Here is a 15,274-nt window from a genome sequence, read left to right as displayed (position 1 = left end):
GCCTGCAGGGTGGCCTGGTGTACAGGGCTGTGGTCCAGTCTGGGCAGAGCGAGGGTGCCCACACCCAGCACGGTGTAGGCACAGCCAGGGCCGCTGTGCCTGGAGGCGCTACCAGAGAGGGAGAGCTCGGTGGGGGCTCCTTGGGCCAGGGCTACAGCCATCCCCTCAGCCCCCTGCACAGGCATGTGACAGGACAGCATGGGTGCCCACATACACACAATGGCCCTGGACTGACCAGCAAAATTCAGGACCTTAGAATTGCTATGATTGGCTGGGTGATAACCAAAAAACTCCCAGAAAATGGCTGCTAGAAGTTTACTTCTCTCTTGAAGAAGAACTCCAGAGGTAGGCGACCCTGAAGTGGTATCGTGACTCCAACTGCCCTCAAGGATTCAGGGTCTCAGCATGTGGTTTCCATCTGCAAGGTCACCTCACGGTCTAAGGTGGCTGCAGGAGTGCCAGCCATCACCTCTGCACTGATGAACAGAGAAGGTGGAAGTGGAATGGGAAAAGCTGGACTTCCCCTGGTTACCTGGTCCCATATTACAGAACCTTCCCCAAAGCACATTCCAATAATTTCCTGTTCTATCTCATTGTCACACTTAGCTGCAAGGAAGAAAGATGTCATCCAGTTGAAAGAGAGCCAAAAGGAAGTTTGAGAAATGAACAAGTCACTTGACAGGATCAGCTGTAGTCTGGACACAGACGAGGAGAGAATCAAGGAACTGGGAGAAAAATGAGAAGAAACTGCTCAGCATGCAGGGTACAGAGGCAGAGTCACGAGACAGGTGGATATAGGGAGGAGGCCCACAGGGAGGTGAACAGGCCATGGGCAGAGCATTCACTGGGGGCGAAGGCTGTGCTAAGTCTGCGCCTTGGAATTTCTAGGTGGGTCTGGGCATGAACAGGCTGCAGGAAAGGTCCGCAAGGCCCGCTCCCAGCAGGGGTGGATGCAGCGATTCTTGAACCTGGAGCCGGCTGCCCGGCAGGTGCCGTAGCCCTCAGCAGGGGACACAGAGCAGGCAGCTCGCTGCTGTGGGCACTGCCGCTTGCCCAGAGGCCCAGGGGCAGGGTCCACGACCCTCATTCCGGGCGGGGTGCTCCGGATGAGGCCCGCTCTGGCCTGGGAGCTGCCGAACGGCCTGGAGGAGCATCCTTTCCCGCCAGCCGTGGCGCTGGGGGACTTGCTGGCTGCTGAGCACCGTCCCGACAGTCCATGTCCCTGTTTCACTTGGTCAGAGCTTTTCCTCTCGTCAACATGAGCTGCCGATTCACAGCCTTGGACCCACGGAGAAACCCGCTTCCGTGGCACTGGGCCGGCCAGCTCCTCGGCGGAGCCACGCTGCCCAGTGGACAGGGCGCTGGGTGCCGCCTCCCCTGGGAGCTCGCTTGAGCCCTCCCCCCACCGCCCCGGGCTCAGGCCCCTCCCGGCTCTGCTCAACCCTCCAGCCTCGGCTGGCTCTTTCCTCGAGCCATGTCGCCCTCGCACCTTCACCAAGTGCTGGACACACGGGGCGGGGGGGTGGGGTGGGGGGCGAAGCTGGCCCACAGACAGCGCAGGAGCCAGACGCATGCGCACAAGACGCGGGGCGGAGCTTCCTCTCAGGGGAGGCGCACAGCCCCCAAACAGGCTGCATCTCGGGTGGAGCGGCCAGGGCTCCCAGCGCCGGTGCCCCTGCCGAGAGGGGATTGCTGGCGGCGGGTATGGGGCACGCAGACAGCTTTGGGGGCCGGCTCCTTCAGGTCCTGAGCTAAGACTTCAGAGTAATTTGTGAAGCTGTGCATTACCTTTAAGGCATTTTTACGTAAATGTACATTTCTAGCCAATAAAAAGTATGAAGAAAGGAAAAGACTTGGGAGGGACTTCCCTGGCGCTCCAGTGGTTAGGACTCCACGCTTCCACTGCAGGGGACGCGGGTTCCATCCGTGCTCGGGGAACTAAGACCCCGTAAGCTGCGTGCGTGGCGCAGCTGAACAAACACCAAAAAAAATAAATAAATAAAAGAAAGAAAAAGAAAAGTCATGGGAAAATTTGCAACGATACATGTTCAGTAAAGTTCCTTAAGCTTTGTTTGTAATGGCAAAGACTTAGCACCGTGGTCAAGGACAGAGGCCGGGCAGGTAGATCATGCCCCAGCCACAGACTGGAAAATATCAGATATTTAGAAGAATGGGCATCACCGTCCATGCTACGCTGTGGGTAAAAGAAGCAGGCCTTAGGATAATATGTTCAGTAAGATTTCCTATTTGTGAAAAATAATTATGGAAATGTATATGTGCATAGGCACCGAAAATACGTGGGTGTCAGCACCACGATGATGACTATGGGCGATTTTTATCATATTGTAGTTTGTCCTTTTTATGTTTCTGATTTTTCCTAAAATGAAAATCCACTGCTTGCGTAATAAAAAATACGCAAAAGGGTCAGAAAAAAAGGCCTATTTCTCATTTCTGAGACAAATCCGGTTGCTATGGAGACGAGACGGTTGTCAAGGCGGCAATTGGTCGGTGCCGGAGGCGGGTGGGCGCTCGCTAGGAACCGCAGCCAGCGCAGCCCTCAGACCGCACTGGGGAGCCCAGCGCCAGCATGGACGGCGTGGATGTGTGGGCCACCACCTTGGCCCAGCTGATGGCCAAGAGGAAGCCCCAGGACACCTGGGAGCTGGTCCCCGAGGAGAACCTGGCCTCAGGGCACCTGGACAGCAGCGGTTTCCAGTACCGGCTGCGGGGGCTCTCGAGGTGCGGCTGAGGGGGGGGGGGGTCTCCTGTGGGGTCCTGGGAGGGAGGGGCCGAGGCTACTTAACCACTGGCTAGGCTGGGTGTGGCCTGGCCGGTGAGGAAGGCGGCGGGGGGTCCGTGTGTCTGCCTGGCCTTGGCACCCAACAGGTGGGTGGGTGGGTCGGGTGTTGCTCCTCCCTTCCGGGAAGTGGGGGTGTTGGGGGAGCAGTCTGTTCATTGCCTTTCAGCACAGGCCAGCTGAGGCCCTGCCTGGCAGTGTCGGCACTGCCAGGCCAGTTGGGGCCCTGCCAAGGGGCAGCTGGCGTGGTGATGCTGCCCCTGCGTGGAGGACTTTGCTTGTTCACTGCAGCATCTCCTCGTTTCTGTGGCAGCGCTGACAGCGGGAGCAGGGTGTGGGCAGGCACCCGGTCGCCGCTCGGCCCTGCACTGCAGGGAGGCCTGAGGGGATGGAAGAAGGGGGTACGGGCCCCAGAGGAAGGAGGATGTCCCCGGCCTGGGCTGTGGCCGAGTGCGGGCCGCGTCACGAGCCCCCGGGACCATGGGTCACCACGTGAGCCTCGCTCTTCCTCGTGATGCCAGCTGCCGTCAGAGCAGCCAGGACGGGCCAGACCTGCAGGGGCCCTGCCCAGCCAGGCAGCCTGGTCCCCCAGGGGCCAGCTGGGAGGGGGCTGAGGGGAGAGGGGGCCTCGCAGACCAGTCCCGCCCCAGTTCCCCAGCGTCCGAAATCCCTGGAGTCAGGTGTGCGCTGGGATGCTGGCTTTCCCAGGTGTCAGGAAGTAACAGCCTTCGGCGCATCTGAGGGGCCCCTTCCAACCCGGTACTCTGTGGGTACCCGGGCCCCACAGAGGAGCCGCTCTACACAGGTGGGACGAGGACCCTGAGTACATCTTGGTTTTCTGTTTTCACGGACAGAAATGCCAGCTGGTGGGATGGTCACTAGGGCAGACCCACCTCTCCACGTGCAGCCACTGGCCACGTGTAGCCATGACGCGCTCATTAATTAACAAAGGAGGAAGTTCAGTCCCCAGGGCACCATCCGTGTCTAGGTGCTCCCCGGCCACGTGTGCTGGAGGCTGCATGCGGGGGCGCAGTGGGGACAAGCCCACCATCAGGGGAAGTTCCGGTGAGGGTCAGAGGGTCACTCACCTGTGACCTGACAGTCTGGAAACAGAAGGACACAGGGCCTTCAGCCTCCGGAGCGGCACCCTCACCGCTCTCCTCACGCTCCTCTGCCCGCCCCCAGCCTCCCCATCGCCTCTCTCCCGTGGGGTGGGCTCCCCAGGTCCTTTCTGCAGCCCCCCGCCCCCTCACTGGGCATCACAGAAGCTTTTCCTTTCCTCACTGTCCTGGTGGCGTCTCCTCGAGCAGCTGAGACCCAGGTCAGCAGGCGACAGACCGGCAGCAGCAGGCGCAGAGGCGGCCCTGCACGTTCAGTCGCGGCTTTGCCGCTGAGAGCGTCTTGGTGCCGAATGGATGAAAGGCGCCGGCTTTGGCTTTTCAGGTTGTGGGTGCAGCGAGGGATGTGCACACACGGGCTGGGGTCATGAATTCCGCTGGGCCCGGGGGAGGGCCACCCCGGCCCCGCTCACCCCCTCTCTCCTCCCCGGGCTCCAGTGTGGCCGCTGCCAGTGGGGCTGGTCCTCGGCCCACGTGCACATCTTCTTCCACCTGTAGTGGGACGAGGATGCCCAGCAGGGGCTGGTGAAGGTGCGCATCTGGGCCCAGCGGTGCCGGCTGTGCCCGCGGGCGGGGCCGCCTGCCACGTCAGCCTGCTCAGCGTGCGGCTCTTCCTCAACAAGCTGGTGCAGTTCATCGCGCAGAAGTGCTACGGGGAGGGCCCAGGCTCCGACCAGTGCCCCGAGATCTGCTTCGGCGAGCACTGCGACGCCTGCGACCTGGGGGTCTGCTTCTTCCAGAAGCCCCCGCACCCCGCCTGGGGGCCCGAGGTCAAGAGCCCCAGCACCAGCAAGGGCAGGTTCACCCTGTATGGTGGCAGCAACGTGGACGCCCCCACCGCCAGCCAACAGCTGCGCATGCTTGGCTGCAGGCTTATGGTGGACCGCTCCAGGGGCTACACCCCAACTCCACCACGGTCCCCCTCTCCGTGGCCGACTTCATCAAGAACCCCCTCTCCGAGAGCAGGGACTTCTTCGGCGAGAGGATGAGGAGATCGTCACTGTCCCCTTCTCCCTTGTGCGCGAGGACGAGGGGCCCGTGGCCGACCCCACCGGGCCGCTCACTGTTGGCAGGGGCTCCCCCTACCTGCCCACCAGCTCCAAGGCCACGTCCAAAGGCAAACGCTTCCCGGTGAACATCAAAGTCCCCGTGTTCCACGGCAAAGGCCTCGTCCTCAGCAGCACCAAGGAGATGACAGGCTTTATCTACAAAGGCCACGGCTGCATCTCCGACCCTGATGGAGATGAGATGCAGACGATGGCTGGGGCCCCGCGTTCAGCAGCAGCGGTGCCGTCACTGAAGTCACTGATGGAAACAGCCCGCGGCCAGTGACCTACATCATCGGCCTCAGGCACAACGGGCAGGGCTCCGTCACCTTCCCCTCTTCCTTGACCAATGTGGTCCTTGAAGGCGAGGACCCCTTTGACCTCATCTACGGCTCCCTCACCTTCCCTTTCATCTTCGCCACCAAGGGCAAAGGCGGGGCGTCCTCTGCTGGCGTCACTGAAGGCAAAGGGAAGGGGGATGGCGGCAGCGGCCCTGCCACCACTGGCCGTGAGCCCCTTCCGGGGACCAATGCCAGTGGCCCTGTCCCCATCAGCGAGGGCTCCGTCACTATCCCCTTCTCCGTCCTCAGTATCATTCAGAGCAAGGGCTCTAGCAGTGATGACAGTGGCCCTGAAAGCAATGGCCTTGCCACCCCTGGCTTTTCCAAGAAGCAGAGGCAGCCGGGTCCCAGGGCGGGCAAGTCCGGCCCTGGGTGCTACTGGGAGGAGGACTTCTGCTGGGCCGTAGGCTTCCGCTTCGACCCCTACGAAGAAGTCTGGATCTGGGTCTCCATGACCGTCCACATCCTCTGGATAATGTACCTGTACAAGTTCAGCCCTGACCACTCCCCGCGGGTGTGAAGTGTGGCGCCTCTCGTCGGTCCCTGCTTCACCCCCCAGCAGGGCCGCCCGGGCAGCCAGCGAGCCAAGTGACCTCCCTGTCCCCCCAGCAAGCCCCCGGCCGCCTTGGCCGCCCCCTGCTTCCGTGTTCTGTCTCCTGCCATGAGTTGTGGTGTCGTGGAAGCTCACGCCGTGATCGTCTCCCACGCTGACCGTGTGTGTTCCAGGCGCTTTTCTGTACGTGTGTTACACTCCAATAAAATAAAAGTTAGGAAGCAGCAGCCACACGGCACTCGGGCTGAGCTGAAGGTGTGAGGTGGGAGGGCGAGGTGGGCACATGGGCCAACTCCTGGGTCCCAGTCCCCGCAGGGTCTCCTTCCCTCGATGGCTCCTGGATCCCCGGACGGGACGCTCGGATCTGTTCAGCACAGGCTGTCAGGGCGGGGTGGGCGGTGGGGGGAGGAGGTCCTACACCACCCACTCTGCGAAGATGAAAGCCCCTTGAGGTGTGGTTGGCAAGCCTCTTCCCCCCCGCCCCCCCAACACCAGGGTCCCAGTAGCTGAGGAGGTAGCTTCCCCACGGGAGGGGCAGGAGGCCAGCCAGCGCTTTACCGGATTCTGTTCACGGCTCCCCTGGAGCATTTATATCCACAGCGCTGTTTTGGTTTAAGAAACTCCATCTGTGCTGTAGGTCAGAAAACTGTTCTGTCACTTGTATGCACACCTTGGATTTCCATCTTAAAGGCCGTAGGTCCGGTTCTAAGGGGCAGGGGTGTTGGGCCATGTGGGTCCCAGGCAGCTGGGGGCGTGACAGCGGGCAGCTGGGTCAGGCCGCCCTGTAGCCCCCCATGCAGAGCCGGCCCCAGGACCCTGGTGGGGGGTTTGTCTGCAGAGCCCGAGGTCTGAGACTTGCATCCCCTGGCTGGATGAGAGTTTGGGAAGGCCTGCCCTGTGGGGAGGGCTGAGTGGACGGAATCCAGAGGCACTGGAGAGTCTGCCCTCAGGCCTGCCGTCAGGGTGAGTGGGGAAGGCGGGGCGGGGCTCCCGCACAGACAGGGCTGCCTGAGGTGGCAGGGGAGGAGGGGGCTTTACATCAGCACCAGGGTGGCATGTGCCCTCCCCAGGCCTGCTCACAGAGACCCCACATGACACCAGAGCCACGGAAGCTTCCACCCTACACGGAAGGCCAAACCTGCACGGGACGTGAGCCTGTACACCTCAGCCAGCCTGAGCAGAGCCTCACCAGACAGCACGAGGCCAGGTCACCAGGTGGCCTATGTGCTAACCTCACCCTTAGTGCAAGACCCACCCTCCACCCTCAGTGGTGTGTCTGCACTGGGTGAGACCCTCACTCTTAGGACAGAAACCACCTTCCCATCCTCAGTGGTGTGTCTGCACTGGGTGAGACCCTCACTCTTAGGACAGAAACCACCTTCCCACCTTCAGTGGTCTGTCTACACTGGGTGAGATCCTCACCCTTTGTGCAGGATCCATCCTTCCACTATTAGTGGTCTGTCTACACTGGGTGAAACCCTCACCTGAGAGCAGGACTGAGCCTCCCACCTTGGTTTTCCCGTCTACACTGTGGTGTGACGACCTAGCTGGGTGGTGTCTGTGGTGGTTGGGGTTCTAATTTACTTTTATTATTATTTTTTTTTACGGTACGCGGGCCTCTCACTGCTGTGGCCTCTCCCGTTGCGGAGCACAGGCTCCGGATGCGCAGGCTCAGCGGCCATGGCTCACGGGCCCAGCCGCCCCGCGGCATGTGGGATCCTCCCGGACCGGGGCACGAGTCCGCGTCCCCTGCATCGGCAGGCTGACTCTCAACCACTAGACCACCAGGGAAGCCCGTATTTTTTATTTTTTTATGACATAAGCTCTGTTTTATTTGGGGGAATCAGGAAAGGCCTCTCTTTTGAGAGAAGGCTTTTGATTAGGAGACTTTTGAGAAGAGGCTTGATGGAAATAAAAGTAGCAAAATGAGGATTAAAATAAGTCAGTCTATAGGATTTTTCAGTTAGGAAGCCACTTCAGTTAGGAAACCACCTTCACAATGATGAGTGGAGTGCGGGGGATGAAATTTGAGTGCAAAGGGCTGAGAATGAGTAAGAGGAGACAGCGTTATTGTTTCCAGTTCACTGCAAAGAGCAGAGGAGAGACAGAGACGGGGGAGAATATGCATATCCGAAACAACACAGGATCCCATCGGCCTCTGCTAGCAATTAGTATCTGACTCTTAGCTCCCTTCCCGGGGCCACCTTTTCTGATTCTGTTTTCTTTTAGCTTCAGGTAGTCTTTTCCCCCGCCTAGCTGTCCTCTTCGGCCCTGCACAATTCCTTTAGGGAGCTGTCTCTAAGCCCCACGTCACATACTTGGAGGCAATTGCCTCCTTGAACTCTTGCGCCGAGGGGGCTTTTATTTCTTCAGCGTTTGCACAAAGTTATTTTTCAGTCGCTTCCTCCTTCTGTCTGTTCTCCCCTGTCCTGACTTCGGCCTTCATTGTTCACTTTCCACTTTCAACCCTGCCTTGGCTTTTGGACTAGATTTCAGCATTGTCTTCTTACCCATAATCTTGTCTACCTGTTTTCCAAGAATTAGGTCCTTCCTGTACACTGCTTTGGGCTGCCTATCTCAATCCAGCCCCAGGAGATATGGTGTTTCCTGAAGATACAGCAGAGGAAACCACAGATTAGGTTGTTAACCTACAGTTCTGGATCACCTCCTTGGTAAGACCATGGCCATTTCATGCCCAAATTAAAGTCCTCCATGGCTAGCCAACCTGGCACTAGAGGTAGAACATTACTCTAGGGACTTCCCCGGTGGCACAGTGGTTAAGAATCCGCCTGCCAATGCAGGGGACACGGGTTCAAGCCCTGGTCTGGGAAGATCTCACATGCCGCAGAGCAACTAAGCCCGCGCGCCACAACTATCGAGTCTGCGCTCCAGAGCCCGCGAGCCACAACTACTGAGCCCACGTGCTGCAACTACTAAAGCCTGCACACCTAGAGCCTGTGCTCCGCAACAAAGAGAAGCCACTGCAATGAGAAGCTCGCACACCGCAACGAAGAGTAGCCCCCGCTCGCCGCAACTAGAGAAACCTGCACACAGCGACAAAGACCCAACGCAGCCAAAAAAACAAAACCAAGACCCAAACCAAACACCCCGCCCCCCTCCCCCCTCGCCAAAACAGAAAATCATTACTCTAATAACTGGAATCCCTGGGCTCATTAACCATTCACAGAGCCCAGGGCCGAACTGCTGGCTCTACACTGAGAAGCCCAACCCCCATGGCTCTGAGAGCACTCCGAGTTCTGAGGTCTGTTTTCCCAGAGGTTCAGTCCTGCCCCTCTCTAACTGATAATATGCTAAGTGTGCATAAAGCACTTCTGCTGAATCGGGGGTTCTGACTGAAAGGGGGTTCTGATGGCAGTTCCTGCGCTGGGCTCAGCATGGACACTGGGTGGGCTCCCTCTGCCCCCACGTGTCAGGGGCCCCCGGCCTCTGGCTCTCTGGCTTTGCCCGGAAATGGCTGCGTGGAGGCTGTGCTGTCCATAGAGGCGTCACCTCTGTTCCTGGTTCCAGTGTGACCTCTGCTGGCGCAGGTCTCTCCCTCCCCAGCCTTGGCCAAACTGCAGCGTCACCTCCATGGTTTCCAACTTGTAGATAAACTAAAATTATTTCCCAGATGCAAAGCTTGCCTGGGTGGATTAAACTGGATGCTGTGACAGCTGAGAATTTCAGTGCTGGCCACTCTTCCTGTGGGTGCATAACAGGTGTTCAGTCCAGGAGTCTGACCACACCGGCTCAGAGGGCGGAGTCACCCCCGGCGCTGGGGTAGGTGTGCGGAATCTGCCCCCAGCACCACCACCCAACCCCCTCCCTCCCGTATGGGTGGGCTCTGCACCAGCTCCTGGCTTCTGGGACCTCCTGGTGGTCAGCTGGGCCACCCGGGGCGGACGGTAACCTGCCCCTCCCCCAACATCCCCGGCCAGCGCTGTGCCGCGGGCGGTCCTGGGCCTGTTGGACTCACGGTAACGGTCTGTGCCTCCCCGGGCCCTGCTGGCCACACACCTTGACCTCATCTCTGTCCCTCCCGTCGCCCGCCCGGCCCGCGCACGTGCAGGGAGAGGGAGGGTCGGGTTCCCGTATGGCCCCTCTGGGTCTTCAGCACCCCTCGCCCTAGGAACCTGCGAAGAGCGGTGTCCCCTTAGGTGTGAGCACACGGGGACTTCAGTAAGGCCCACACCAGCCGGAAGCAGAAAATGTGGGGAGCGCTAGGGTCCTCCAAATAGGGAGTGGGCAGAGGGAGGCATCACGGATGGCATAAGGGGGGTGGTGCAGCGCCTCCGGGTCCGGGGGTCCTCAGTAGGCACTCCCAGTCTCCTCCCCAACTCCTAGCCCAGCCCCACCCCTCCCACCCTTCCCCAGCCCCTCGGTCTCCTGCCGCCCCAGGCCCCCGCCCCCAGCTCCGGCCCCTCCTCCAGCCCCCGCCCGGCCGCCCGCGTTGTCCTGCGGCGCCCCCGAGTGGCCGCTGGCGGGAAGCGCAGTCCTGCGATGGGGGAGGCGGGAAGGCTCTGCCGCTGTTTTAACTGTTTTAACTGTTTACTGTTTAATCAGAAGGTTCCTTAAAACCCAGCAAACTCCACCCATCGTCAGCATCACTAGCACACGGTTTCATAAATAATTAAAACTCATTTAATTACTTAATAATTCATTCAGAATTAAGATTCAGGAATACGATGAAAGCGAGAGCAATACCCACACTTGACCTGTGCGCCCCCATGCCCCCCCCCCCCCCATTCAGGCGTGCGGGCTATGTGAGTGCGCGGTCAAGGGAAGTTCAGGCTCGCGGACACTGGATAAAACGCCAAGGGCGAGCCTGGGGCTCAAATCCAGGGCAGCCGGCGCCCCAGCCCCTGTGCAGCCTGAGTGACCACGTTGGGCCAGGAGGACTAAAGGCAGACACGTTTCAAATGTAATTGCTATTAGTTCAAGCAAGGATGGGGTACTTAAAGTGTGAACGATTTCCTGATTTCTTGCCCTCTAGGGAGAGGCCATAGGGTCACGGTCGGGGACACAAACCCCTCCTCTCCTCAGCCTGTTTCCAGAGCAGGTTCAGGAGACCACACGCAGGGCAGGGGGCCTGATCTGGCCAAACCTGACTAGCTGGTGCCCCTCCCGAGGATGGGGTCGGCTGGGCTGCACCGGGTGTGAGCTGCCCCATCTTTTCATCACCTGTTCTCTTAGTTGAAAGATTAGACGGCAGACTGTTGGCTCTCACTATGATGAAGTAAAATTCATATTTTATGGCAAGATGAGAAAAATTTTAAACAAAGACCTTTCCTTGCCCGTTTGGGCCTCCTCCCTCCCCTTTAGTGTGCGCTGTGCGTCTGCGTCAACCAGACCTCCTTAGGAGGGAACCTTCCTTCCTAATCCTGTGAGGGCCCACAAGGACCTGTGCCCCACTACTCGCTCTGTACGTGCAGGTCTGGATTACGTAAACTGTCAATAATACGTCACTTGATGCATGACTGTCTCAAGACCTTATGTAAATGGGCTTTGATTTCTAATGGGCAGAGCACTCCCCAGAGCTTTCTGAAAGACTCTCTGCAGTTATAATCCTGAGGTTGGCTAGAGTAAAATTTTCTATTTCTTTCTTGGATTGACTATTGATTAATTTTCATTGTCAATTAGGAAACACATCTGTTTTGTAGTCCAGATGTTCTCACCCGCTAGGGCAGTCTGGCATTCCCATCTAGAAAGTTATACAGCTCTAGTCAGAAAGGGGCTGGTGAGTGTGCCCTGACCCCCGCGTGGCCTTGAGAGGAGTGGGTGGGACAGAGGGCCATGTTGCTTCCTTTCCCAGGAAATGTGACTCTAGACACGGGGTGTGGGCTTTCTTCTGGGAGGCGCTGCTGCTCCGGGGGCCTCGCAAGAACTGCACGCTTAGTATTTGTGATTTGAACCGCTAATATCATTACTATTTGTAGTATTAATACTAATATCATTACTATTTGTAGTATTAATACTAATACCATTAATACTAATACCATTAATACTAATATCATTACTATTTGTAGTATTAATACTAATACCATTAGTATTTGTGTATTTGTGATTTGAACTACTTGGTCCATTTTCATTATGAAAGTAAACAAAAAATTCTAGCTCCCAGAGACAGAAGGTTAAGAACTGCTTCCTGGGACGTCTGCAGTTTTTTCAAGTTTCTCTTCTGCGTTATCCAGCAGTATCCAGCAGTTCTCTCTAGATAAGACAAAATGGGATTTGGGGTGTAGTCTTTTTTTTTTTTTTTTTGCGGTACACAGGGCTCTCACTGTTGTGGCCTCTCCCGTTGCGGAGCACAGGCTCCGGACGTGCAGGCTCAGCGGCCACAGCTCACAGGCCCAGCCGCTCCGCAGCATGTGGGACCTTCCCGAACTGGGGCACGAACCCGTGTCCCCTGCATCGGCAGGCGGACTCTCAACCACTGCGCCACCAGGGAAGCCCTGGGGTGTAGTCTTCAACAGTCAAAATACTGACATATCCCTGTTTCCTTGGCGACCCGTCCTGGGGTCCTGACGCTGCTGATGGTGGCCAGGTTTGGGGCCGAGAATCCACTTCCTTCCTTTGGAGCTTGAGTTTTGCCCTGACTGGTGAGGAGGCCGGTCTGCTGCTTGTCGGGTCCATTTCAGTTCCATTTTCGTCCCCTTGTGGCCCTTGCTCCAGGGCGTGGCGGTTCTTGTTCGTGCCCTGTGCTGCGGCTCCCAGGAGTGTCTGCAGGCCGGGACGCTGGTGCTGGTCTCAGTGAGGTCACGGCTCCTCTGGGCTCCTGGGCCAGCTCAGCGCCTTTCATGGGGGCCTCTCTGGCGATGCCCCACTTTCTTAGGCATCGTTCTGAGCGTGTCTTTCAAAGCTGCAGCCATGAGCTGCCCAGCCTGGGTGCTGGGCAGGAAATCATGCACCTGGGCTTCAAAGGATTCGAGACGATCAGGGCTGCAGCGGGGGGCACTCGGGGCGTTCATGCAGGGCTGCGGTCGGGGGTGAATCACATGGGCTGGTGTTGAGTGGCTAGACCCTCGGAGAGGGCGATAAACCCACACGCGGGGAGATAAGAGGAGTCAAGGCTTCCCAGGTGGCCGTCCACCTGGTGACCACCGCCGGTCTTGACCTAGGGCCACTGTCCCCTAGCCCGGCCACTGCGTGCTCTGCCTTCTCATCCACAGATGGGGCTGTCCCAGGCGGGAGCTCCTACGCTCAGCGGCTCCCTCGAGGTCCTTCCCAGGTAGCACCCCTACCAGCGCGTGAACTAGAAGTCGGCTCCTCTCACCTGAATGGGGATTAACCCAAGAAGGGTCCTGGCAGGGAGGGCAGGGGCCTGCAATGCAAGCAGGGAGGTGCGCTGTGGCTTTTCACAGACACCCTCACGCCTGGCTTTCGGAGCCCCAAGCCCTGTGTTGTCACTTCTTCCTGATAAAGTTCAAGCTTCCGTGCTCTTCCACATCACCTGTCCTCAGGTCTCATGGTGAACGGCTCTGTTGGATCTCTGGGGGCGCTAGGGGGCGGGTAGGTCCTCGGGACAGGAGTCCCCTGAGCTTGTGCTGCGAAGGGGGTTGGGCTGAATCCGAGGGGCGGGTACGCTGGAGGCTTGGCCACCTGCCCGGAGGTCTCTGTGCAGAGCTGGGAAAACGGCCCATTGTATTTTCTCCCCTCTGTGCGCAGGAATAACTGCTTTTGTTTATGGATTTTCTGAAACGTGTTTCTAAGTCGATTACCCCTGAAGGATGAGCTGCGCCCATGCGTGGCCCACAGATGCACCTCGAGGGAGAGAGGCATCCAGGAGCCGGAATCAGGCCAGCGCCACCCCCTGCCCCCACATCCTCAGCTTCCCTTTTATAAGGACCCATGTGACGACATTGGTCCATCTGGATAACCCAGGATAATCCCCCATCTCAAGACCCCTAACTTAATTACATCTGAGAAGTCGCTTTGTATGAAGGTCACATAATGCACAGGTTCTGGGGATTTGGACGTGGATATCGGGGGCAGCATTGTTCTGCCGACAACAGCACGAGTCAGATGGCCCTGAACAGTTAGCAGCTCACAAAACACTGTACTCTGCACAAAGTCTCTGTCTTCCCCAGGTTGGGAAAAGTCTATTTATAGCCCTTGGTTTGGCTCTAGCCTGGGTTATTAATCTTTCTCACACCGGCCTTCTCTGCAGCAGCTGATGAGGGACGCAGTGACCACTGGGCTGCACGCCCAGCCCCGTCAAGCACTGCTCCCTGGGTGGGGCCAGTGCAGGGCTGCCCCTCCCCCGTCGTCCCTCTCCAACTGCCGCCCTGGCCTGGACCTCGCCCTCTGCACGAGTGTAAGGCCCGGCCCCTTGCTCACCTGGACATGTCTTCAGAGCCCCTCAGGGACTGGCCACGGCCCCATGTCTCCCCTGCACAGCCCTGCCGACCTCCCGTCTTCCAGGGCCCCCTGGCAGCAGCCTTCACCCTGCTCTAATGGGGCCCCTGTCTGCCCCTGGGATCCCACAGCCCAGGCCCCTGGGACTGGCAGTGAGGACCCACCCCTCGTGGCATTTCCATCCCAGGACCAGGGGACCCCACAAATGTTTGCCGTGGGCTGGGGTCCAGGAAGTGAATGCTGACGGGCGCAGACCAGGAGAGGGAGGGACAGTAGGGCTGGTGGATGGTGTGCGGGCAGTGAGATGGCTGGAGAGGGACAGAACGGGGCTGGTCGAGGCGCCGTCAGTCAAAGGCCGCGTGTGAAGCCAGGAGGACCCTCCCCTCCCCCATCCTGAACCCAAGGGCCATTCAGCGGTCCCAGGAGCACCTGCCCAGATCAGGGTCCGACTGGGAGGAGAGGGACAGTGGATCCTGGTGGGCAACGCATGAGACCGGGGACCTGAGATCCCTGGGTGGGATAAGCACCCCCGCCCCCATCAGGGCCCAGCACTCGCCCTCCCTGGGGGTGGAGTGGCCTCTCCCTGGGGGCAACGCGTCCCTTCAGATGGGATGTGCCCCCCCGCCACCGGTCAGCAGCAGAGGTGGGGTGCACCTGAGCCTTCACTGTAAACCGTTTCTACTGGGATGAAATTCCCATGCAGTAAAGTGCACCACCCAAGGGTCAGCTCCAGGCACCGTGAGGACTGTGTGTCATGTAACCTCCACTCGCACGAGCTCTGGAGCATCTCCACCCCCACTCCGCCCCTGAGCTGCTCAGAGATGATTCCCTGCCCGGAGGGGACCGGAGTCCCGCTTTCACCATGACTCTCTCTGCCCCTTCTGGGATGTCACCTGCAGGATGGGCACGTTTTTATCACACCCCAATCTCCTTTCACCACACGTGCCACTTCGGTGCACGTATCCGCAGTTTGTTACTTTTTATTCCTATTATTTTACTATTGAATGTACCACAATTTGTTTATTCATTTTCTGTTCCGGGGCAGCTGCGGTACACACAAGCTT

The 15,274-nt window shown here is 58.7% G+C and overlaps 1 protein-coding gene across 1 annotated transcript; it reads left to right on the top strand.

The window, feature by feature from the left end:
- Positions 1–2,587: 2,587 nt before the first annotated feature.
- Positions 2,588–5,822, top strand: RTP5 (receptor transporter protein 5 (putative); the record flags this gene model as incomplete). The annotated part of the gene is given in 7 exon segments (XM_082658242.1): positions 2,588–2,739; positions 4,347–4,410; positions 4,414–4,480; positions 4,483–4,812; positions 4,815–4,891; positions 4,894–5,239; positions 5,326–5,822. Coding segments are annotated over 7 exon segments (1,533 nt in total).
- Positions 5,823–15,274: the final 9,452 nt, after the last annotated feature.

This window comes from Grampus griseus (genome assembly GCF_964374135.1).
Source record: "Grampus griseus genome assembly, chromosome: 7".
Lineage (NCBI taxonomy): Eukaryota > Metazoa > Chordata > Mammalia > Artiodactyla > Delphinidae > Grampus > Grampus griseus.
This window is presented reverse-complemented; position numbering and strand designations above follow the sequence as displayed.